At 40.2% G+C, this 25,480-nt stretch overlaps 1 protein-coding gene and 1 pseudogene across 1 annotated transcript; both read right to left on the bottom strand.

Annotated features, from left to right (window-relative positions):
- LOC146560280 (tubulin alpha chain-like) overlaps positions 1–16,649 on the bottom strand; it is a 39,521-nt pseudogene extending 22,872 nt beyond the window's left edge.
- A 6,876-nt stretch (positions 16,650–23,525) lies between these two features.
- LOC146560279 (tubulin alpha chain-like) lies at positions 23,526–24,406 on the bottom strand. The gene has a single exon (XM_085244255.1). The coding sequence runs from the start codon at positions 24,300–24,302 to the stop codon at positions 23,556–23,558; it is 747 nt and encodes a 248-aa protein (XP_085100381.1). The 5' UTR covers positions 24,303–24,406; the 3' UTR covers positions 23,526–23,555.
- Positions 24,407–25,480: the final 1,074 nt, after the last annotated feature.

The raw sequence follows: 25,480 nt of genomic DNA, 5'->3' as shown, positions 1-25,480 counted from the left end.
TCTGTCAAACTCATGTGTCAGTCTTGCGTTCCTTATGTGTCTTCTGTTCCCTTGTCATTGTACTTTGTGTTTGCCGCTGTCTCTCTAAGTATAGTGTCGCATTCTCCCTCATGGCTGTGCGTTTCCTCCGTGTGCCTCTTCGTATGTTTAGTTTATATATGTCCCAGTAAAGTTTTGCATTATTTGCCTTTCAGTGTTTTTGAGTTTCCCGTCTCCGTCTGCATTTTGGGTGCCTGCATTACAGCCGTCTATAACATTAATATCAAACCTCTTTAGTGCAAACAAGATACTTACTTCAGTGTATAAACTACACCTTGGACATCCATTCAAAAACACAATCATGACTGTTATAACTGTATGACTCTGATACAGGATATTGGACTGGATTATCAAAGTTAAAGAGGTAATTGCAGGCTAGCCAACAAGCTACCAGGCTAACAGCTGAGAAAGCTAACAGCTGACCGAGGAAACAGCTGACTGAACCTGCTACCAGTGGAACCAGATACAATGGGGCTGAAGAAGACTCCATCAGCTGAGGACATTAAAAGGTCTCTTTACTTCTTAATGGAGGAAATTTCCACTATCAGGTTGCAGCAGAAAAATATCCTTGAAATTGTGGAGGTAAAGCTCCTTCACATCCAAAATGCAGAAAAATTACTAGACTACCAGGATCACATCACATTGTGCAACTCTCATAGACAACATTTTTACAAATGACATTAAAAATAAGACTGTAAGTGGACTCCTGATTAAAGACATAAGTGACCATCTTCCAATTTTTACCATCTATGATAGGAATTACAAGATCAATAAAGTGGACAGTAAAAAACAGTACAGACAAGCAAGAACAGAAGAAAGAGTGAATGCATTGAAAAAAAGATTTAATGAAACAGAACTAGGGTGAAATATATCAGAAACAAGACGTTCATAGTGCGTATAATGAATTCCTTAGAATGTTTACATTATTGTATAATACCAACTGTCCAATAAAGCAATATAGTAGGAAACATAAATATATGGGCTGTCCATGGATAAGAAAAGGTCTGCAAAATGCATCTATAAAGAAAAATGTCTTAAGAAAGAGAACTGAAGATGCTGAAATCAGATACAAAAGATATAAAAATAAGTTAATTAATATACTTAAATATAGTAAAAAGGAATACTATAAGAAGCAATTAGATATAAATAGAAATAATATTAAAAGTTTATGGGAAATACTGAACAGTGTTATAAAACGTGGAGCTGGACAAGAGAACCATCCCAAGTATTTAATTTGTAATGACCGTGAAGAATATAATATGGATGTTGTGGCAATCTTTGGATTGTACTGATATTAACAATAATGATAATAATAAATTTTATTTATGAGCGCCTTTCAAGTCACCCAAGGACACTTTACAATAGGATCAAAACATAATAAAACAATGTCAAAATAAGAACAATAAAACAAAAAGCACAAGATTAAATTAACTAACAGTTTCACAGTGAATATGCAGATTTGAACAGATGGGTTTTGAGTTGGGATTTACACTGGAGGAGAGAACCAATGTTTCTTATATATGGGGGTAGAGAGCTCCACAGTCTGGGAGCAGAGCAGCTGAAAGCTCTGCTTCCCATGGTGGTGAGGCAGAAAGAAGGTACAGCAAGCTGGATAGAAGAAGAAGATCGAAGTGAACGGGCAGAACAGGTACTGCTTAACAGGTCAGAAAGGTAAGGAGGAGCGAGGTTACGAATGGCCTTGAAGGTGAGCAGAAGAAGTTTGAATATTATCCGGAATTTCACAGGGAGTCAGTGAAGTTCCTGAAGAACAGGGGTGATGTGCTGGTAGGAGGGGTTCTGGTGATAATGCGGGCAGAAGAGTTCGGAACCAGTTGAAGCTTATGGAGGGATTTTTGGGGGAGACCATGCAAAAGAGAATTGCAGTAGTCAATACGGGAGGTAACAAGACTGTGGGCAAGAATGGACGTAGACTGGGTGGAAAGAGAAGAACGTAATCTGTTAATGTTACATAGATGCAAATAGGCAGAACGGGTGAGATTATTGATGTGAGATTTATAGGATAGTGAACTGTCTACGATGACACCAAGGCTCTTAACCTGAGGAGAAGGGAAAACTGTGGAGTTATCGATAGTGAGAGAGAAATGGTTCACCTTCAAAAGGTTGGATTTGGTACCAATAAGAAGAATTTCACTTTTATCCTCGTTGAGCTTGAAAAAATTAGAGATAAACCAGGATTTTAACTCGGATAGACATTCTGAAAGGGAGGAAGGTGGGACGGAGGAATCAGGTCTGCAAGAGAGATATAACTGGGTGTCATCAGCAAAACAGTGAAACTGAAGATCAAATTTGCGGGAAATGGTACCTAGAGGGAGGATGTATATTATGAAGAGAAGAGGGCCAAAAACTGAGCCTTGGGGTACACCAGAGGTGACGGGGAAGAGACGAGAGTGGAATGATCTTAGTTGAATAAACTGGGAGCGGTCAAGGAGATATGATTGAAACCAGGCGAGGGGTGTGTCAGAGATGCCGAGAGAGGAAAGTCTGCTTAGAAGTACAGAGTGAGAGATGGTGTCGAAGGCTGAGCTCAGATCCAAAAGGATGAGAATGTTGAGAACACCAGAGTCAGCTCTGACTAAAAGATCATTAGTGACTTTAAGTAAAGCAGTTTCTGTACTGTGACATGAGCGAAAACCAGATCGAAATCTCTCGTAAATATTATTATTAACCAGGTGTAAATGAAGTTGAGCTGCAACCACTTTTCAAGTATTTTAGAGATGAAAGGTAGATTGGAAATCGGACGGAGGTTGTTAAAGTTGTTAGGATCTAAAGAAGGTTTTTTCAGTATAGGAATGACTAGAGCAGAATAAGAAGAGAACAATACCGGTGGTGAGAGAAGAGTGAATGATAGCACAGATGAGTGGGAGTAAGGAACAGAGGCAGGATTTCACAAGCCCTGTGGGCATGGGGTCAAGATGACATGTGGCAGGCTTTGATTTACATATGAACTCGGAAATATCGGATAAATTGGGAAGATGAAAAGTGGAAAACGGCTCAAAAAGGAGAAAAGGTTCTGGAGAGGGCGTAGACACAACATTTGATCTGAGTTGCTGGTGGATGTTATTCATTTTTGTAGTCCAGAACAGCATCAAGGAGTTGCAGGTTTCAGAGGAATAGAAGTGTGGTGGTAAAGCATTGGGGGGTTGAATTAGTTTGTTGGGAACTGAAAACAGAGTCCTTGCATTACCCTAATAAGACCTGATAATACCAGAGTAGAAACTTTGTTTGGCCTTGCTGATGGAGTCTTTTAAGTACATGGTATTTATAGATTTCTGCGTCAACAGTTAAAGCAGATTTCTTATATTTACGCTCTAGCTGCCGAGCTTTGGCCTTCAAAACTCGGAGGTCAGAGGTAAACTAGGCAGCAGAGCAAGCAAAGGAAACAGAGTGGGTTTTTACAGGAGCCAGAGAATCAAGGACAATGCGTAGACAATTATTATAATATAACAACAAATCATCAGGAGTAGATTAGAAGTCCGGAATCTGAACATTGTCCAAACTGGTAACGAGAATGTCCATATCAATGTTCTTGATGTTGCGGAACGAGATGAGACGGGTTGGCTTGGTAGTAGCGCAACAGAGAGTGAGGTTAAATGAAAGGAGGAAGTGGTCAGTTATGGGGATTTCAGCAGCAGAAAGATTCGAGGGAGTAAGACCAGAACAGCAGACCAAGTCCAGGGTGTGTCCTTTAGAGTGAGTGGCAAAGTCAGTAAATTGTTTAAATTCAGAGCCTTCGAGACAAGAGGAAAGGTCTCTGGTGAGCAGACGGTCATTATTATCCATATGAATGTTGAAATTTCCCACCAAGATCACATTTGGGGAGAGAGATAAAAGATGGGTTAGTAGATTAGCAAAGTCACTGAGGAAGACAGGGTTAGGTTTGGGGGGGGGGCAGTATACAGTAGCTATGATGGTGGGAATGGGTCCAGTCAGCTCACATGCAAGGCACTCAAGGGAACTAAAGGTATCAACATTAACTGGCAGGACTTTCAAGTGCTGGCGAAAGAAGATCGCGAGACCACCCCCACGACCTATGCAGCGAGGTTTAGAAAGGTAAACAAACCCCAGAGGAGTAGATTCATTTAGCTGAGAAAAGTGATCAGGTTGTTGCCAGGCTTCAGTTTAGCAGAAAAAGTCAAATTTACGGTCAGATAGGAGCTCTTGGATGAGAGGCCCCTTTATTTGTCAGTGAGCGAATGTTTAGAAGATCGAAACTGAGTGGAGTATTTTCTTTTTTGCTAATCGCGGTCGGCGCCCTGGGCAGGTGGGCTAGAGATCGGTGGTTGACAACCCGATCAGGGTTCCTGCGAGGGCGGCAAGTAACAGACCAAAACGATTTAGTTCCATTGGAGTTATGGAAAATCCTGCAGGACCCGCGATAGATGTATCTCCGGCGAGGCTGGAAAGTGATGTCTGGGTGGTAGTGGAGCTCCGCTGGCGACGGGAGCGACAGCTGCCCACGAAGGTGCAGGAGCTCAGCGGCTGTATAGCGGAGCAGTCCAGCCATAGGATGGTAGACGAGCGTCAGGAGAATCCAAAATAGTGCCGACCAGCTCAGGAACATCTTGGGCCACATCTTCGATTATGTGGAGGAAAAGGAGACGAGCCAGCCGGAGCGACGAACAGGTAGGCTAGTGCAGCTCACTGAGAAGAAGACGTAAGAGCACATTCAGCTGAAACAGCAGATGTTGAGGACAAGCGTTGCAAATCAATCCCTGGCAGAGATCGATCTGGTCCTGAGTGTGAATGTCCCTGTTCATTCAAATCTGAATCCAAATAATCTAAATAATCAAAAATGTACCAGTGAGTAGCTCAGCCAGGCGCACCAGCATTCACTCAAGCCGGAACCCAATTGATATTGATATGATATGAAGGGAAAATGTTGAAATTAAGTGAATGTCGCTATTTAGAAAATTTCCTGATGTGATATTATAGTATATATTATATCAGAAATCTGTTGACTATTTTTATTACAGATTATATCAGTAAGGAAGCTGACTAAATATTGACGGATAATTTATGGCAAAGGGGTGGGATTAAATAAGTGTGTACTTCTTCTCTCTCCCTTTCGACATGTAAATGAATCAGAACAGAAGCAATATTGAAATGTATTAACTTTATTTTGTATAGTATTTTTTTCTCTAATTTTCTTTGCTAAATGTACCTGTATATTGTTTACATGATTGAAATAAATTAACAAACAGACCCAAATACAGGAGAAGGACGGCTGAGAGTGAAAAAAAAAACACAAAAATAAATACTGCCAGATTTTCAACTTCGGTCTACAAGAAAATAAGAAGATCATGGGATTAGCCTCGATTGCACTTTGGACCTATTGACGGGATGCGCTCCGTCCCTTGATGCATGTACACTTTCAATTTCTGGTTGGGCTGCTTGGGTGCAAAGTAAGTTTCATCATCAGATGATGAGCGTTATGTAAACGTCTGTATGGAAACTGGATGCCTGGACTTCTCTGCTTACTTAGACCAAACCAAACCCTGAATTATGTTTCAAAATATGTGATGTTTTATGAAGGATCACATAGGAAACAACATTTTTTTTTAGTTGTTTTTGAAACTAAAAAACGATTCAAAAAGTTTAAAATAGTTTAGAAAGGATTTTCATAAATATTCATGGCTGTGTGGTAAAGCTGACTTTATCTCACTTGTAATGGTTCAGATTGGACACTGTGACTGGCCGGTTCTGTGCTCCAGACCACATGTTTGATACCCCTGGACCCATGCAACGAAGTGTAAAAAAAACGTGTCCACACTTTGGCCTGTGAAGAGTGAAAGCAGATATACGGCGTGATATCGAGCCAAATGCTTCAAAGTGTTCCTTGATGATGTGATGAAGAAGTGGCGTTCCTCCTCCAACCACAAACAGGAAGCTCATGAAGCGAGCAGTGTCAGTGCTTGTACGACACTCACCAGGAGACCTCTGAGCAGGATGGCTGCAGTCGCACAGCTCTGCTTCTCCCTGCTGTTCACTCTCATCAGCAACATTCATGCAGAAGAATTTATTGCCATAAGTGAAGAAGGAGGCTCTTTACAGTTCAAGCTCCCAGATCGAAACAGCTCCTGCATCACCTCCAGACGTGTTGGTGAAGATACTCTGGTCCTGTGGAACATCTCTGACCCCTGGAACAGAACCTTCACAGTACATGAAGACCTGACAGGACGACTCTCATTTCCTGAGACATTTCATGGTTCTCCTTCATTTACTCTCAACAACCTGACCCACTCAGACTCTGGACTGTACCGAGATGTGTGCTGGACTCAGGGCAGCGTGACATATGAGAGAAACATCAGCCTGACTGTGTGCAAGACAGTAAAGGGGGAAGAATCTATCGCAAGTCTTGAAGACACTGTAGACGTACAATGTAAAGGAGCAGGTGAGAATCTGACGGTGCGTTGGATCAGACATTACGGGGAGTGGAATCAATTATATAAAGACAGAATTTTGAACGTGAATAAAGTCCAAGAAAGTTTCCTGCAGGTGACAAACGCATCACTTCTTCATGTCAACACACGACCAACGTCTTACATCTGCCTGGTGATGAACCAACAGCAGTGTGTGAGCACTCACTCTGTACGTTTGACCAAACAAACAAAGCTACGTTATGCTTCAGAGGGAGACACAGCTGTGCTGGAGTGTCCCTTCATGGACCCCATTCATGACCAGCCCCCGGTTTGGATGAAGGAAGTACGTTACGATACTGATCAAGAAATTGGTCGAAACTTCTCGCTGGTACTTCCATCACTAATGTTAAATGATTCAGGTATCTACAGCTGTGTAGGTGAAAAAGTAATGCACGCGTACTGGCTTTTCGTGTGCCCTAAATTTGGTCCACCTGCAGTAAAGGTTTTCTCAGAGGGAGATGAAGTCACTATGAGATGCTCTGATGATTTGGAAAAAAGTACTTGGGGCTTTTGGCTCATGAAGTCGATCCAAACAGAAGGCAAAATTGTGTACAGTGCTGAGTTCTGCAGTGACAAAAGAATCACTTGTTCCCGTGACAGCCTGATAATCTCTAATGTCTCACTGGAAGATGCAGGAGAGTATGTGTGTGCAGGTTATAAGTCACGGTATGAGTGTGTGTCAAGAGAAACATTTGTTCTGATCCACAGAGAGCCTTTTGGGGTTTACTCGACCTTCTACAGAGTCAGGTGGATACTGCTCAGCGGTCTGCAGGTGATGCTTTGTGTTGTTGTGGTCTGTGTGATACAGAAAACCAGGAGAGGAGAGCAGCTTTCAGCTCAGACACACACTTAATATGCTGATGATGATGATAATAATAATACATAGAAGTGATTAAATCAAAACAAAAACAAAGAAAAATATTATTGTAGATATGAATCTGTGACCTGACTGGACGGTTCAGTCTCTTATGTGATTATATATTTTAAACATTTTGCCTTTTTCTATCTTTTGACTTAATTCTTCTATATTTCTGCTCATATTTTATTTCAGTCATAGTGATTTTGTGCTTTTTTGTTTTATGTGATTTGATGTTTATCCATATCTCATTCATGTATCTCTCAGAGTATCATTTTGAACATTCTTCTGTTTCTATCAGTGATCAGTTCGATCTATAAGAAATGTTAGAAACCAGTTGTAAATGTATTCGTTCTTCACTCTGATGTGAATCATTATCATCTCTCTTGGAAAATGTATTTTGTTATTGTGTTTAAGAGCAGATTCATTACAGCACCATGTTTATCTGCACTATATTGTTTTCATTGTTGTGAATAAACATGATTGTCTGATACAGCAAACACTTCATAATATGGACTTTACTGCTTTGATTGTGTTTTTATATTCTCCATTTTTGTTAGGAATCATTTCTGAAATAAAAATATCTAAATCTAATCTAACAGGCTGAATGTTGATGCTCTTCTGTCAATGACTGCGTGATGATTTTTAATTTTAATAAACACACAATCCTCATATTTCAGTGCAGGATGTAGAGCAGAGTATATCAGTCAACTGGATCAGAGCTCATCAGCATTTTGACCTTAATATGCAGCCAACACACTTTAACACATGTCTGATGTTGAGTGAAACACATCAGGGAAAAATGGAAGACGAGAGAAGCTGCACATGGTTATCATCATTTATTTATTTATTTATTTGCCTGTCCCATTTGGATCTTTAGCCATCAGAATTGTTGTTTGAAGGCCAAGAAAGATGCCATGTTGGTCCATTTGATTGACCTTTATTATAATTGTGTATTTATTTTATTTTATTATCAGTTGTTACAGACGGGACAGACATGACTGGGGGAAAGGACAGGGAGAAGGAAAGAATGAAAGAAAGAGGGAGAGAAAGAAAAACAGAGGGGAGAAGAGATGATGAGAAAGGGGGGAAGGAACAAAAAGAAAAACAAACAAAACACCTGGATCACCTGTATGGAGAAAAAAAACAGAAGAGAAATCAAACAAAGAGCAACATAATAAATACATGTTATCATCATTTATTATTATTTTTTAGTATTCGGTTTTTGGTGGTAGAGTTAAAAAAGTTTTTTTTAAATATTTTATTTTAATTAATTAAAATTTTAAAAGTCACAATTTTAACAGCATGATGACAACAAAAACAATAACTGCTATTACGACTATTAGAAGTAATATTATTACTATTATTGCGTAGCACGTAGTATTCAATAATGTAATTTTATTTACTGAACATTAAAACTAAAATTTACTATTTTACAAATAAATATTAATATGATGAAAAACGTTACGTGACAATGTGTGGTCCCGCTGCTCTGCACAGCCTTCAAACAGATTCCTTTTATTTACAGCAGCGGTCCCCAACCCCCGGGCCACGGACCGGCACCGGTCGTTTGGTACCAGGCCGCGAGAGTTGAGGTTTGGGTGTGAAACTGATGCTCTTCAGGGGTTTTAGCGTTATTTTTTAAAATCTTTTTAATCATTAACTCTGTTTCCCTGGGTCTTTTCCCATGTGTTTTGAATAACTCTTCTTGTTTTGGCAGCGGTACTGGTTTTATTTTGTTGTATTTATCCTCGACACCTTAAAGGTCGGTCCTTGAGAATATTGTCGGTCATAAACTGGTCCGTGGCACAAAAAAGGTTGGGGACGCTGGTTTACAGGACTGACGGGACTCCAGGAAACACAAACAACGTCAGTGTTTAAGTGGAGACTCATCAACAGACCCGGGCTATCTTTCCATCATCTGGATTCAAGTTGGATTGGACTAATATGATGAAAGCAAGCCCAAGCCTGAAATCGACTCCTGATCTTTGATCCGTCCTCACCTGGTCGTGAACGTGATGGTCAGCCAGGTATCCAGTTTACCTTTGAGTGTCAGATTTAGGCAGATTTGATTGCTTCCGTTTCATAGTGACAGATTTAAGTGAACTCCTCTGTCTCCATTCCCAGACTTCTACTTTTGAATAAACTTTCCTTTAACTTGCTCCGAGTGCTCTTTTGTCTGCATGGTGTAACTGCAGCCTGGCATGCTGAATAACCAGTGAGTGGACCTTCCAGAAATATGTGATTTTGGCTGTTGAAGTAGGTCAGTCACCTTTGAATGGCTGAATATTTATGGAGTCATCAGTTGACGTTCGTTTGTGGAAGTCTGTTTTCACTCTGATAATAAAGAGGATTTATTTATTTCATTGACCAATAATAAAAAGACTGTTATTATATTTTTAACATTATATGATTATATTCACAGTGATGCTTTGAGGAAGACTGCACTGTTTGTCCCAGAATAATCAAGCTGCCATGAAATACATTCACTAATTTACTATTTGGAACTAACACACTATTAGTACATCTCAGAGACACCTTCTTTCTCACATGAAGAGTAACAGATTACATCTCTCACTGTGTCCGACCAAACAACTGCTGTGGAAAGTCAGTTATTAGCAGTTTTTTAACTACACCCGTAAATGAACGTTTGACTGAATGCTGATAAGTGAATACTGAGAAGTTAGGAGGAAATGTTTTCAAATTTTCCTGCAGAGAATCTGATTAAAATGTTTTTTGTGAGCAAGAATCAGTTTGATCAGTGACCTTTTTTCAGCCAGAAACCTTTAAGGTCACACATCCGCTGTAATATTATAATTTGCTGTTCTTTTTTTAATACACCTTTGTAGAGAAGAAAAACATCTGGATGTCCTGATGCAAGATGCTTTTCTTTCCAAGTTCTTTACAGTGGCTTGCAAAAGTGTTCGGCCCCCTTAAACTCTTCCACATTTTGTCACATTACAGCCGCAAACATGAATCAATTTTATTGGAATTCCACGTGAAAGACCAACACAAAGTGGTAAACATGTGAGAAGTGGAACAAAAATCATACGATTCCAAACATTTTTTACAAATAAATAACTGTAAAGTGCGGTGTAAGTAATATTAGATTAGTATATTATTAGATAATTAATAATTAATATTACTAATAATTATTATTAATAATATTAGAGTAAGTAATATTATAGAGTAATAACCTGCAGTTCAAAAAAGCTCCCCTCCGACAGCCAAACCCATCTGTTCTCTGATTGGATTGTTACATTTGTGATTGACATGACATTGACCAATCAGATGAAAGGAAGAAAAATAGGGTCAAAATTCGTACTTGTAACTTGCAGAGATTCACACGGGGTTTTTTTTGGCTAAGTCCACATACAAATCTTTTTTACACACACACAAATTCTTTTTACACATACAAAAGTAGAAGTACAAAACATTTATAACCACATTCTGAGCCCACAAAGCTGTACGTGAGCTCCACTGCAGTGGCTCGTGCACCGCTGCGTTCACGGCGTTTGCTGTAAATTACACAGCAGTGACATATGTATGTAAAATGTTTACTGAAGTTAGTGAAACAGTGTTTGTAAGGACTATAAGGTCCATAATTACTGAGGCAGTTGGGCTCAGTACACACACACACACACACACACACACACCATTTTTATCTGTATCTAACATTTCCGAGCAGCATGTCTTCATTATCTGTGTGTCTGCACTCTGCAAACACTCTGATTTCTGTGGTTTCAGATCCATTTCTCTCTCAAGGGAAATAAAGGGATTACACGGCCGTCTTTTCCTGTTTCATATGTTAGGCTATGGCTGTATCCTAATTCAGGGTCTGCAGCCTTAAAGGCCGCATTTTAAGGCCGATTACGTCACAGCGACGCGACGAAGGCTGTCCCACTTCGAAGGCTGCTCGAAATCCGGCCCTCAAATGCGTCCTTCATTTTCCTGAATTTTAAGGATGTGGCGGTGTAGACTTCGTGGCCCAATATATCCCAGAATGCATAGCGCGGCAGTGGGTGTGGATAATTTTGGCGGAAAAAAACGGGGGATGAGGGGCGCCCGAAGAGTAAACTTTAAGGCTTTGTGAACTAGGGGGGTTAAGAAAGATATAGATTCACTAAAAATGTCGCTTTTAGTTATTATAATGTTAAATTATTATATTTTAATTTATTTACGTTATTTTACTTTATTCAGAATTAACCTGGCGGTTAACTTTCTTTTCTAGATTTTGGGGGGTTAAAATTAAGCATAGCAGTGATTAAACAGCTCATGTACTCTTTATTAAGCAGCACCTTAATAAAAGAAAGTGCTGATATTGAAAGAACAGAACTACAAAACAAAGTGGTCATGTCTCCATGTTACACTCTCTCTCTTTTTTTTTTTCCTTCTTTTTTCTTCTTTTTCTTTTTTTCTTTTATGGCTTATTAATGCAACTTGCACTTACTATCTTAAACAGTGTTTTTACTTTTACTGTTTTTAACTAATTTCATTTTTACTTTTCTGTTTTTGCTACTGTTATAAATACATACATTCCTCCACTATCACATAGTATGAGGAGGCCATTACCAGGCGACTGTGGCACTTTTTTTTAAACTCTGTTGTTTATTTGTTGTTTATTGTAGAGTGTACTATTTTTTTTACTGCCTATCATGCTTCTGTAACATAAAATTCACTTGTAGGATTAATAAAGGGCTTATCTATCTAGTTAAATACTTGACAACTAGTTTCTTAATATAAAAATTATGTTGGACTTGGACATTTTTTGGGTATATATATATATATATATATATATATATATATATATATATATATATATATATATATATATATATATATATATATATACTCAAAAAACAAAAAAACTGAGAGAGAGTGAAATGTCAGACTGCAGGCCTCAGCATTTTAAATGCTTAACTGTACAGTTACAAAAAGGACTTTAAAAGTATTGAAAAAAAACTCAAAACAAATGTCAAGATAAAGAAAACACAAGATATCTGGAACAAAACCAGCACATAAGCACAAAAACCCTATACTAACCATCAAGCACAGTGGTAGATGCGCGATGATTTGGCTGTGTTTTGCAGCCCCGGGACCTTGCAGCCATTGAATTAACAAACTCATCTTTATACTGAAGGATTATGAACTGAAATTGAGGCCATCTGTCTATAAGCTAAAAGTACAATGATCCCACACCACACACCAAAAAGTCTACATTAGACCGAATCAAAGGCTTTCAGTGATCCAGTCAAAGTGCTAATCCTAACCCAACCCACCTGCAATGCCATGGTAAAAGCTTAAGAGAGCTATGCATAAATGAATGACCACGAGTCTCAGTGAACTGCAGCAGCATTGTAAAAAATGGATGTTGTTATATGCAAGGATAGATGGAACTGTTGTTTGTCTGTCTCTTGTTTTCCTGGTGTAGGGCCTCCACCTATTGGCCCATTCAAACTTGATTGGTACATGCCTATATGCCTACTGATCTGGACACAGGTGTGAACAGATGTAAAAAACTGATAAAGTTATAGAAACAACAGTTACTTTAACGTATTGCTGATCATTGTAGTTTTGCAAAATGTTGAATGGGTCTACGTGGGTTTTCACACATAGCTTTACTTTTTTTGTAAAATAAATAATGACACTGTGTAAAATTTCATTGTTGTTGTTCAACAGAGGGTGTATGTACCTACGTTTAAGACCTGCTAAGGACTGGATCATTTCTAATTATGTGCTGATGCATAAAAACTTATGTTGATTCCATCCATTTCCCGACAGTGATAAGGCATAATTGTGAGTCCAATGATCTTGGCAAACAAGTATTCCTCAGATTTAGTTGGGATTTCTCTTCCAGTGTTTTGGTTCTAGACTAATTTACACAGAGCTGCCATAATTAAAGGTTGAGATAAGATCTGTTTTGCCCAAAGGTATGGAAAGGATTTAATAATGAGATGTGGTTTGAATGTGTGTGTGAGAACAATAGCAAGCACAAATCTGAATCAACCCTAACAAAATCAGTGATGGAAGAAGATATTTAAGAGCAAATAATCAGGAAAAAAGAACAGGAAACAGATTTATACAGCAACATGTTCTCTGTGGTGCTGATGAAGGTGAGTTCTAATACTCAGAAATCTTGTTTTGTGTTGTTGTCATAAAATCTCGCCATTAGGAATAGATGACTCACAGTTGACACACCATAGCAACACAGAGAGTTATTACACACATGGTGATCAAACTTTAACAACAGCATTTTTGTAGTCATCATGTGGTTAATGTTTTTCTTTCTTTCTTTCTTTCTTTTTCTTTCTTTCTTTCTTGCTTGCTTGCTTGCTTGCTTGATGTCTATGGAAAAGCTCAGTCACTCTAGTGAAGTATAGAACTGTGTAAAAGCTTTGAATCATCCCTCATTTCAAAATTTTGCTGTGAAAACGTTGATGTCCAGGCTCTGGGGAGGCCAATCCATGACTGATAGTGTTCCACTGCATTTTTCTATCTGTCTATATTTTTACTGCATTGGGATTTTGTTTGGGATCATTATCATGCTGAAGAATGAAGCTGTTGGTAATCAGCTGCTCTCCAGATGGTCTTGCACGGTGGCTCAAAATTTGATTGTTCTTTTCTGTGCTCATCATTTTAGCAGTTTTGGCAAAATCTCCAACATCTCATCAATGCAGCCGAAACCATGACAGAGTCTCCACTGTGTTTTACAGGTGGTTTTAGACACTCACTGTTGTACCTCTCTCCTGACATCCTCTGTGCATAGTAATAATTAATGCAATTTTTCAAATTTGCATCATCACTCCATCAAACCTCTTCAGACCAGTTCTTGTGTAATTTGGCCTTTCTCCCGGCCTTTCTCCCTGTTTTCCTTCCTTAAGAATAAGTTCTTGACAGCTACCCTTCCACAGAGACCATTTCTGATGGGGCTTCAACTGAAGGACCAGATGTGTCTTTCAGATCCTTTATTGGTCTCTGCTGAAATTGTTTTCTATTTCTTGAGGACATGCCTTTCAAATACTGTTCATCCACTTTAAATAGATTCTTTAGGCCTGCCATTTCTACTTTTGTCTTCCATTTGCCCAGTTTCATCAGTTTTGTAAGACTACACTTCACACCATACCAAGTTATATATCAAGTTTTTGGCTATTGTCTCTTTTGGAATCACTTTGTTGGTGCAAAAATGCTATATTATGATGGTCAAACTGTGTTATCTTTGGTAAAATGGGTTCTTGGCTAAGTTGTGTGTCATGTATATGATTCCTAGGTCAGTGTTAAATGACTTCACAAACAAACAAAAAGTTACTCCCCTGAAAATGGTCAGATATAAGGACTGGGCTAAAAATAAGCAGCCACTGTCCAAAGAAAACCTTTTTTTTTTTTTTTGCCTGTCCCGTTTGGCTCTTTTGCCATCAGAATTGTTGTCTAAAGGCAAAGAAAGATGCCCAACGGATTTACTTTTCCAAACTGACCATCCCAGCCTTGCCGTAATGGTCCATTTGATTCACCTTTTATTGTTTATTTTATTTTCACTTAATGAATACGGGACAGACTTGACTGGAGGAAAGAAGGGGAGAAAGAAAGAGGGAAAGAAACAGCTGAGAAGAGGGACAGGGGAGAAGGGCAAAAGACAAAAACCAACAGAACGGGCAGAGAAAAAAAAATGCATATATCAATCACCTGGATCACCTGCTGAGAAAGAAAAAAGAAAGCAAGCAGAAGAGAACAAGAGTAATAGAATAAACAACATCACAATGATATATGGGAATATGACAGTAAATACTAAATGTTAAACATTATTGTGCAGCACATAAGATCAACAGAACACAGTGTGCTTTGAGGTAGGAGCCAAAAAGGGTGTAGTTTGTGGGTGTGATCGCCCGTGTGTACACCTGTGAGCACGGACGCGCTTGTTTTTTGTTTTTTTAAAAGGTTCCTTCATGTAATAATCTGCTAGAGGGTGTGGGGGGGCCACAGCCCCGTCCTCCAGGGCATGAAGCAGGTGTGGAGGAGATCAAAACTCCAGACATCCAGAGGCCCCCAGAACACAAGAGACCAAGGAAGACCAACAGAGGGGCAGCTGCGCCACTGTCCCGGAAAGAGCTGAGGAGAGTCCCAGATGAGGGCTCACTCAGCAGCCGCGGAGCAGAAGCCAGGGGGAGTTGCAGTGACGCGCCCGTGAGCTCCGCCGGCAGCCAGCTGCGCCTGAGTGACCGAGCCCCAGGCCGAGAGGCCGGGGGCACCCCACCTCCGAAGTGGCCCGAGCGAGCCCCAGGCTCCAGGCCCCGATAAGCGGCCGCCAAGGAGTGAGCCGGTGTGTACCCGGACGCCCATCCCCGGACACAAAGAACCACCAACGCACCGATGTCTGAGGGGGTCCGCCACTGGCAGGGGAAGTGGTGGTAGGGGGAGATAGGCCTCCAAACCTTGGAGGGCCTGAGATGTCCCCAGAAAGGTGGCGCCTGACACCCAACCTGACATATAGACACAGACATACAGGCACACACAGACACAAACATCCATTCCCACCCTCATGCTCTCATATGCACTTACTCCACACTCAACCAACGTGGAGACAGACATAAAGAGACGCTGTACACACGATCACACTCCCCAAGCGTACTCTACAAACCGGGTCTAGGTGCCCCCGCCCCTGGAGGGGGGAACTGCACCCAGACCCAGGTGGTGTTTCCCTTTTCCCTGCGGTGGGGGGAGGCAGACCGCCCCGACTCCGCAGCAGCAGGAAGGCTCCACACTCCAGACCACAGTCGGACGGCCAACTCCTCCTCCTAGTCCTAGCCCCCCTGCTCCAGCAGGTCGCAGAGAACGGGGGTGAGAGAAGACTCCGAACCTCCCTCCACCCGCTCATTGTAATGTTGATGCATGTGTGTTCTAAGGTGCATTTAAAACCCAGGAGGGCATGGAGCTACCTGCCAGAGAGCAGCAGGTAAGCGCATGGTCCCTCCTGCTAGCCCTCAATGTCTACGTGTATTTAAAATGTTACACTCTCACATAGCATTAAAACATATTTTCAAACACATTTATTTAAAGTTGAAAAATATACACAGGAATGTGTAACAAGATTTGGTAGAACAACGTAACAGTGCTTCTGAGCGAACTTGCATAACTTTGATGATTTCATTGCAATGAACCTACTCCTCACCTTCCTCATCTCCCTCCCCATCAACAGAGTCAACTCCAACCTCTTCATAATCCTTCTCTAGAGCTGCCATGTCCTCTCTAGCCTCAGAAAACTCACCCTCCTCCATTCCCTCACCCACATACCAGTGAACAAATGCACGCTTGCCGTACATCAAGCCCAGGCCTCAGCGATGGCGGTGGTGTTGCTCAGCATACACACAGCCCTCTGGACCTTGGCCAGGTCTCCACCAGGAAATGTGGATTTGAAGGGACATTAGTGGAAGTTCAGTGTAAAATGCTGGTAGAAAGAATAGCTGTAAGTGTAGCAGGTAAAACAGGTAAAGCGAAGCAGAGGAAGGAATTGCAGTTAGCAGTTGCTAAGTTGTGGCTGGAGCAGGCTCAGAAGAGGAGAGAAGAGCAGAATGTTAGCAGAAAGTAGAGCCAGAGAAGAGCGTGAGAGAGCAGAGGCAGAGGTGGAGGAGAGACTATAGGCTGAGTCAGCATTGAGTCCAAGGCAGACTAGGCAGGGTAGGAAACAGAAAGTAAAGTTAGTGAACACAAACGTTACAACTACATATCCATCCCTGACACAACACAAAAAAAAACATATGGTTTTTCTGTAACAGAGTGTGAAGGGCTCTGCTGGGCACACTGGGCTGTCCGCTGGTTAGCAATGTTAATCCAGGTTTTCTCATGCACCTTCACAAGGAAAGGGAGGCGTTGGCAGCATCTGACCAATCAAAAAAAGGGAAATTCACAGATAATATGACTTGTCTTGATGCCTAATAGTGATGGGATTTCCGGCTCTTTTTAGAGATCCGGCTCTTTCGGTTCGGCTCACTAAAAAGAGCCGGCTCTTTCGGCTCCGAACCGGCTCTTCAGGTTGTTTTGTTGCTTTAATTAATTTATTATTAACAATAATATAAAATTATGCACAAAAGGAATTACTAACGTAAAAACAAGTGGTTTTATTTATATATGTTTATATATAAATATATGCGGTGGCCCCTAGAGACAAAACACGTACAAACTCCAAAACACATTTCTAGCATGAACTGAACTTCCAAAGCAGAGCTACTAGATCACTTAAATTACACAATTGAAAGCATGTGTGTATTGTTTGTGTATTTATACACAGGCACTCATATATATATTCAAATAATTTAAAAAAAAGTTCATTTACCTGTTATTACCACACACCAAATCCGGTCGTTGGTACTTGCTGGCTTGTGTAGCCACAAGATAACAAAGGCTCAACACTGCGCCCAGCATCCTGGAGCACTTCTGTTGTCTTTTGTACGTGTTTTGAGTTTTTATGTGCTTCTGAGTTTTTATATGCTTCTGAGTTTTTACGTGCTTCGGAGTTTGTACGTGTTTTTACGTGTTTTTGGAGTTTTTACGTGTTTTGGAGTTTGTACGTGTTTTTACGTGTTTTGGAGTTTGTACATGCTTCAGAGTTCGTACGTGATTTGAAGTTTGTATGTGCTTTGTCTCTAGGGGCCACCGTAAATATACTTTTATTTATTCACTCCACATAAAATGTAATAAATAAATCATATAATACAAAAATCAACTATTCACATTTCAAGTTTTAACTATTTAAATTTTCAGCTTTTTCCTTTCACAAATTTAAAGTGAAAAGAACACAAAACACTGCAAACCACAACACAATTAAATATAAATTATAATATGAAAACTAAAAGAACATGCATATTCACCTGCATGAATAAACTTTCTCAATCCTTTATCATCTGCAACCGAAAATAGTTGTGGATGATTACTATACCTTTCTAATGTTGTTGTCCCTGCCTCTCTTTCTCTCTCTCTGGCTCTGTTCCTGTGCTACTGAGTGTAACTACCGCCCCTCCCCCCTCTGCCCAGCGTAAAGCACAAGGCTCGCGTGCAGAGTGAAGCGGAAAAAAAGTGCGAGAGAGAGGCTGAGAGAAAGAAAAAAAAAAAAAAAAAACCCACGTGACGGCTCGCGATAAGGAGCCGGCTCGCGTCGTTCACGTCAAAGAGCCGGCTCTAAGAGCCATTTCGTTCGCGAACGACCCATCACTAATGCCTAAAATGTTTTTATGCTTGATTCAATTTAGCTGTTAAGTGTCTTTTACTCTGCTGGTGCCGGTTAGGTTCCAGATTAGAGATCAGCAGGTATGAAATCACGACGTACTGACCAATCAATCCTCCAGAAAATAGTGTCACTATTCCTGGAAGATCCCTTTGACTTCTGTTGGGGGAGGAGAGGGTCTAAAGTTTCATTTTTGTCTAATGTCTTTGTGTTTCACTAATGAGCATCAGTAAGAAAAAAACGTGTTCTTAGATGCAACTTTTCTCCTTTGATGTTTTTTTGTTGTCAGCAAACAACCACACGATCTGCGTTACAGTTTTTTACAGACGCTAGGGCACATTTCTCAATACTTAGGTCACTTGTGCAAAACTCTTCACACAATTCTCCTAACTGACCCTCAGCTTGGCAAAGCAGTTCATTTCACATTCAAAATGCACTACAACTACCAAAACACTTCATTCAGGTGTCAAATAAACTCATTCTTCCAGAACACTAGCAAAGGTTGACAGCCGACAAACACACTTTGTCACCCACAAAACAATGACCTAAAAAACACTAACAACATGTAGCATTACACAGTGTTTTCCTGTGTAAAACAAGGACACATCTCTGTTTATAATTTCAATATATGTTACTGGAATGAATCAGACATCATGCAGACGTCGGTAATATTTGTTTATGTATTTTTATTTTTTTGCACTAAGTAATCCCAAAATACAAGAATTTGTGTACACGCCATCCACTGATACACATACAATAGTAATGCTAATCTACTCGGTCTTCTCCATTTGGCCACAGGTTCTCATCCACATCACATCTTATGTCATCTAGGGCAATACACCTAGGAAAGAATCTTCTGGCTGCCAGAATTGAAGGAGTTGAAAAATTGAAGGAGTAACAGCTGTGTAGATGTTCATCTACAATGAGAATCAGCTGTGGCTGGTTAAACTGCATTTTTAGATTTAAAATATGTTTCAATAAAATATTGCTGTTGGATTTTGCTGTCTTTTCAAGTTTTGCATTGTGTTATTGTTTTGACCATGAGTTTAACAGTTTTGAAAACAGTATGTAAGCACATGCAAAATGTCCTGTCCGTACAAAGATTTTTGGCAGTTGTTGTGTCTGAGTGAGAAGATGATTCATGAAATTTGAGAGATGTAGTCATTGAATGCATTTTGTGCCAAAACAATGATAACTGATCCTCAGTTTAGCCCACATAGACTTCTGTTGTGCTCACTGTGTGAGGAGTTTTGCAAACGTGACCTAAGTATTGAGACATGTGTCCTAGCGTCTGTAAAAAACTGTAATTCACTAACGGAGATTTGCCGCGTGGCGTTAACGTCATTTTAATGAGATTAACGCTGACAGCACTAGTTTTAATATTTAATATATTTAAGGATTTAATTTTGAAATCTTTTTTTCATTTATGTATTTATTTTATTGTTATTTAACTTTCTTTGTCTATTTATGTTTTTTTTTACTTTTATCTCAGTTTTTGTGATGGAAAGCACTTTATTCAACCATGTTGGTTTTAACGTACTCTATAAATAAAGTTGGATTGGATTGGACTAATATGATGAAAGCAAGCCCAAGCCTGAAATCGACTCCTGATCTTTGATCCGTCCTCACCTGGTCGTGAACGTGATGGTCAGCCAGGTATCCAGTTTACCTTTGAGTGTCAGATTTAGGCAGATTTGATTGCTTCCGTTTCATAGTGACAGATTTAAGTGAACTCCTCTGTCTCCATTCCCAGACTTCTACTTTTGAATAAACTTTCCTTTAACTTGCTCCGAGTGCTCTTTTGTCTGCATGGTGTAACTGCAGCCTGGCATGCTGAATAACCAGTGAGTGGACCTTCCAGAAATATGTGATTTTGGCTGTTGAAGCAGGTCAGTCACCTTTGAATGGCTGAATATTTATGGAGTCATCAGTTGACGTTCGTTTGTGGAAGTCTGTTTTCACTCTGATAATAAAGAGGATTTATTTATTTCATTGACCAATAATAAAAAGACTGTTATTATATTTTTAACATTATATGATTATATTCACAGTGATGCTTTGAGGAAGACTGCACTGTTTGTCCCAGAATAATCAAACTGCCATGAAATACATTCACTAATTTATTATTTGGAACTAACACACTATTAGTACATCTCAGAGACACCTTCTTTCTCACATGAAGAGTAACAGATTACATCTCTCACTGTGTCCGACCAAACAACTGCTGTGGAAAGTCAGTTATTAGCAGTAACTACACCCGTAAATGAACGTTTGACTGAATGCTGATAAGTGAATACTGAGAAGTTAGGAGGAAATGTTTTCAAATTTTCCTGCAGAGAATCTGATTAAAATGTTTTTTGTGAGCAAGAATCAGTTTGATCAGTGACCTTTTTTCAGCCAGAAACCTTTAAGGTCACACATCCGCTGTAATATTATCATTTGCTGTTCTTTTTTTTAATACACCTTTGTAGAGAAGAAAAACATCTGGATGCCAGAAGTTTTTCTTTCCAAGTTCTTTACAGTGGCTTGCAAAAGTGTTTGGCCCCCTTAAACTTTTCCACATTTTGTCACATTACAGCCGCAAACATGAATCAATTTTATTGGAATTCCACGTGAAAGACCAACACAAAGTGGTAAACATGTGAGAAGTGGAACAAAAATCATACGATTCCAAACATTTTTTACAAATAAATAACTGTAAAGTGCGGTGTAAGTAATATTAGATTAGTATATTATTAGATAATTAATAATTAATATTACTAATAATTATTATTAATAATATTAGAGTAAGTAATATTATAGAGTAATAACCCGCAGTTCAAAAAAGCTCCCCTCCGACAGCCAAACCCATCTGTTCTCTGATTGGATTGTTACATTTGTGATTGACATGACATTGACCAATCAGATGAAAGGAAGAAAAATAGGGTCAAAATTCGTACTTGTAACTTGCAGAGATTCACACGGGTTTTTTTTTGGCTAAGTCCACATACAAATCTTTTTTACACACACACAAATTCTTTTTACACATACAAAAGTAGAAGTACAAAACATTTATAACCACATTCTGAGCCCACAAAGCTGTACGTGAGCTCCACTGCAGTGGCTCGTGCACCGCTGCGTTCACGGCGTTTGCTGTAAATTACACAGCAGTGACATATGTATGTAAAATGTTTACTGAAGTTAGTGAAACAGTGTTTGTAAGGACTATAAGGTCCATAATTACTGAGGCAGTTGGGCTCAGTACACACACACACACACACACACACACACACACACACACACACACACACACTCCATTTTTATCTGTATCTAACATTTCCGAGCAGCATGTCTTCATTATCTGTGTGTCTGCACTCTGCAAACACTCTGATTTCTGTGGTTTCAGATCCATTTCTCTCTCAAGGGAAATAAAGGGATTACACGGCCGTCTTTTCCTGTTTCATATGTTAGGCTATCCGGTTGTTCAGTCTGACGTCACTAGCCGTGTCTGGGTCTAAACTCCGCTGCAGGTCCATATATCAAACGATCACTGTGGCATTACTGAGAGTTGAAAAACTGTCTAAAGTCTTTCATCTTTAATAAAATGATCAGCGTTCTGCTCTACCAGGTGTAACAATTGAGTTTAACATCCAGGCATCCATGAAAACGGAATTTATGACATTTAACGGAGTTAGAAGTTAGCAGGGAGTTAGCTCGCTAGCTTCTATCTAAATACAATATAGCATGTCCTGACTGCGGGGTTTTGGAAACAAATTAAAACATACAGCTCTGCTATCACTTCCAGCATAAATGAAGACAGAAAACTAAACAGCAGTGACGTTTGTAGGGTTACTGAAGTTGGGCTAGCTGGTATATAATGATGTGCTACGTGACCGCTAGCGACATAGCTATGTTAGCATAATATAAACAAGCTAACTTTTTTTTCCACTCGATAAAAGTTAACGTGAGTGTTCTCGGTGGTCAGAAACAAATGTAATCGCATGGCAGGATGCTGTAAAAGGACCAAACTTCAGCCAGGAGAACAACTGAGATAATCCATCCACAATACGAGGTTAGTCATTCATATACTGCTGCATGGGCTGGGCTGTAGTTACATCGTAAGGTTTTAAAAACTGAGCTTAAATAAATGATTAGCGGTAATAAAAGCCGAGGGAGGTCAACAGGGATCACTGACTGTTTTAGGAGCTTTTTGAGATCAAATAGAAGAAAATACATAACATTAAACATGTTAACAACACAAAAGCCATATTAAACGCAGACTACTTTAGACCCGGAAGTAGGATTCGTCGCGTCATCACTGAACAACCGGATGGCTGTATCCTAATTCAGGGTCTGCAGCCTTAAAGGCCGCATTTTAAGGCCGATTACGTCACAGCGACGCGACGAAGGCTGTCCCACTTCGAAGGCTGCTCGAAATCCGGCCCTCAAATGCGTCCTTCATTTCCCTGAATTTTAAGGATGTGGCGGTGTAGACTTTGTGGCCCAACATATCCCAGAATGCTCAGCGCGGCAGTGGGTGTGGATAATTTTGGCGGAAAAAAACGGGGGATGAGGGGCGCCCGAAGAGTAAACTTTAAGGCTTTGTGAACTAGGGGGGTTAAGAAAGATATAGATTCACTAAAAATGTCGCTTTTAGTTATTATAATGTTAAATTATTATATTTGTAATTTATTTACGTTATTTTACTTTATTCAGAATTAACCTAGTGGTTAACTTTCTTTTCTAGATTTTGGAGGGTTAAAATTAAGCATAGCAGTGATTAAACAGCTCATGTACTCTTTATTAAGCAGCACCTTAATAAAAGAAAGTGCTGATATTGAAAGAACAGAACTACAAAACAAAGTGGTCATGTCTCCATGTTACACTCTCACATAGCATTAAAACACATTTTCAAACACATTTATTTAAAGTTGAAAAATATACACAGGAATGTGTAACAAGATTTGGTAGAACGTAACAGTGCTTCTGAGCGAACTTGCATAACTTTGATGATTTTATTGCAATGAACCTACTCCTCACCTTCCTCATCTCCCTCCCCATCAACAGAGTCAACTCCAACCTCTTCATAATCCTTCTCTAGAGCTGCCATGTCCTCTCTAGCCTCAGAAAACTCACGCTCCTCCATTCCCTCACCCACATACCAGTGAACAAATGCACGCTTGGCGTACATCAAGTCAAACTTGTGGTCAAGTCGTGCCCAGGCCTCAGCGATGGCGGTGGTGTTGCTCAGCATACACACAGCCCTCTGGACCTTGGCCAGGTCTCCACCAGGAACCACAGTGGGTGGCTGGTAGTTGATGCCGACCTTGAAACCGGTGGGGCACCAGTCCACGAACTGGATGGTGCGCTTGGTTTTGATGGTAGCAATGGCAGCGTTGACATCTTTGGGCACCACATCGCCACGGTACAAAAGGCAGCAGGCCATGTACTTGCCGTGGCGAGGGTCACATTTCACCATCTGATTGGCTGGCTCGAAGCAAGCGTTTGTGATTTCTGATACAGTTAACTGCTCGTGATAAGCTTTCTCTGCAGAGATGACGGGGGCGTAGGTGGCCAGGGGGAAATGGATACGAGGGTAGGGCACCAAGTTGGTCTGGAACTCTGTCAGATCAACATTGAGGGCGCCATCGAAGCGGAGCGAAGCAGTGATGGAGGACACAATCTGGCTGATCAACCTGTTCAGGTTGGTGTAGGAAGGACGCTCGATATCGAGGTTCCTACGGCAGATGTCATAGATTGCCTCGTTATCTACCATGAAGGCACAGTCAGAGTGCTCTAGGGTGGTGTGGGTGGTCAGGATGGAGTTGTATGGCTCAACCACAGCAGTGGACACTTGGGGAGCTGGGTAGATGGAAAACTCCACCTCCTGTGCAAATCTCCCATCCGGACGTTTATGCCTAAAGGGTTGTATGGTCTAAAGAGATTGTTGATTGAGCATTAAACACCAAGTGTTGTTCTTCTTTCAGCCCAAAGATCAAAGAATTGGGGTATTTAACAGGATCCAACCATCGCCCTGATCAGACATATTCTAACAGGATTGCACACAGGATGCTGCAGAAGCAAAATCAGTTTCCAAAACGTCAATCTGGATATCAGCCTGTTTTCTTTTCCTCATTACATCATGAGCTTTAGAGTATCTGCTGAGCTACTGGGCACAACTTAATATAAGCTGTTTATATTTATTTCTGATCTACAACAAGCAGCACAACTGTTAGAACTGTCACAGCTGGCATTAACTTAGATGGAAACCTACTTCCACGACAGAGTTTACCTCCTATGGTGTCAATATAAGCTCAGACGCATGTTGAATAACAAATATCCACTTTCCCTGCTGCCACCTGCATGAACATTACAGCCAACAGGTGGATTTTCCCGTTTCACAGCTAGCCAAACAACGAGGAAACACTGACTGTTTAGGAGACACAGAGTGAAAGTGGACAGTACATCTTTGGTTTCTTAACATGAAACTCTTTGCTGTAGCCAGGGGGAGCACCAAAGTGACCCCCCTTAGACTTGTTAGTTTTAATCTTGTTTTCCACTGAGGTTCAATGGTTTTCTAATATAATGTAAGTCTATGAGCCGCAGCCAACCCACCAACCTGATGACGTCACGTTCTGTTGTAAAAACTTCAAGGACTTCTCTCTTAAATCTAACTTCACAGACAATGTTACATCTATGCAAGTTTGTGACAGCAGGGCTTCATGGTGCAAATTAATCTTTATACATGTGGTGTTTAATGTCCACTTTAACTCCAAGTGGAAATTTTTTTAATGACTTTATTTTAGGGCAAATTCAAAACACGTTTGGCAGTTTATTTAAATAATATTAAAATCCCCCATAAGTAGGATGGCAAAGGGTCCAATTTGTCCCAGTGGATGGAAATGCAAGGTGTGAAACTGCAGCGTGGATCATTGTTTTCTATTTTTACATAAC

The sequence above is a fragment of the Mchenga conophoros genome, linkage group LG14, assembly GCF_057382185.1.
Source record: "Mchenga conophoros isolate Kocher_MC1m ecotype Shallow Benthic linkage group LG14, M_conophoros_male_GT1.1, whole genome shotgun sequence".
NCBI classification, from domain to species: Eukaryota; Metazoa; Chordata; class Actinopteri; order Cichliformes; family Cichlidae; genus Mchenga; species Mchenga conophoros.
The sequence above is the reverse complement of the archived record's forward strand: the minus strand, read 5'-3'. Positions and strand labels throughout refer to the sequence as shown.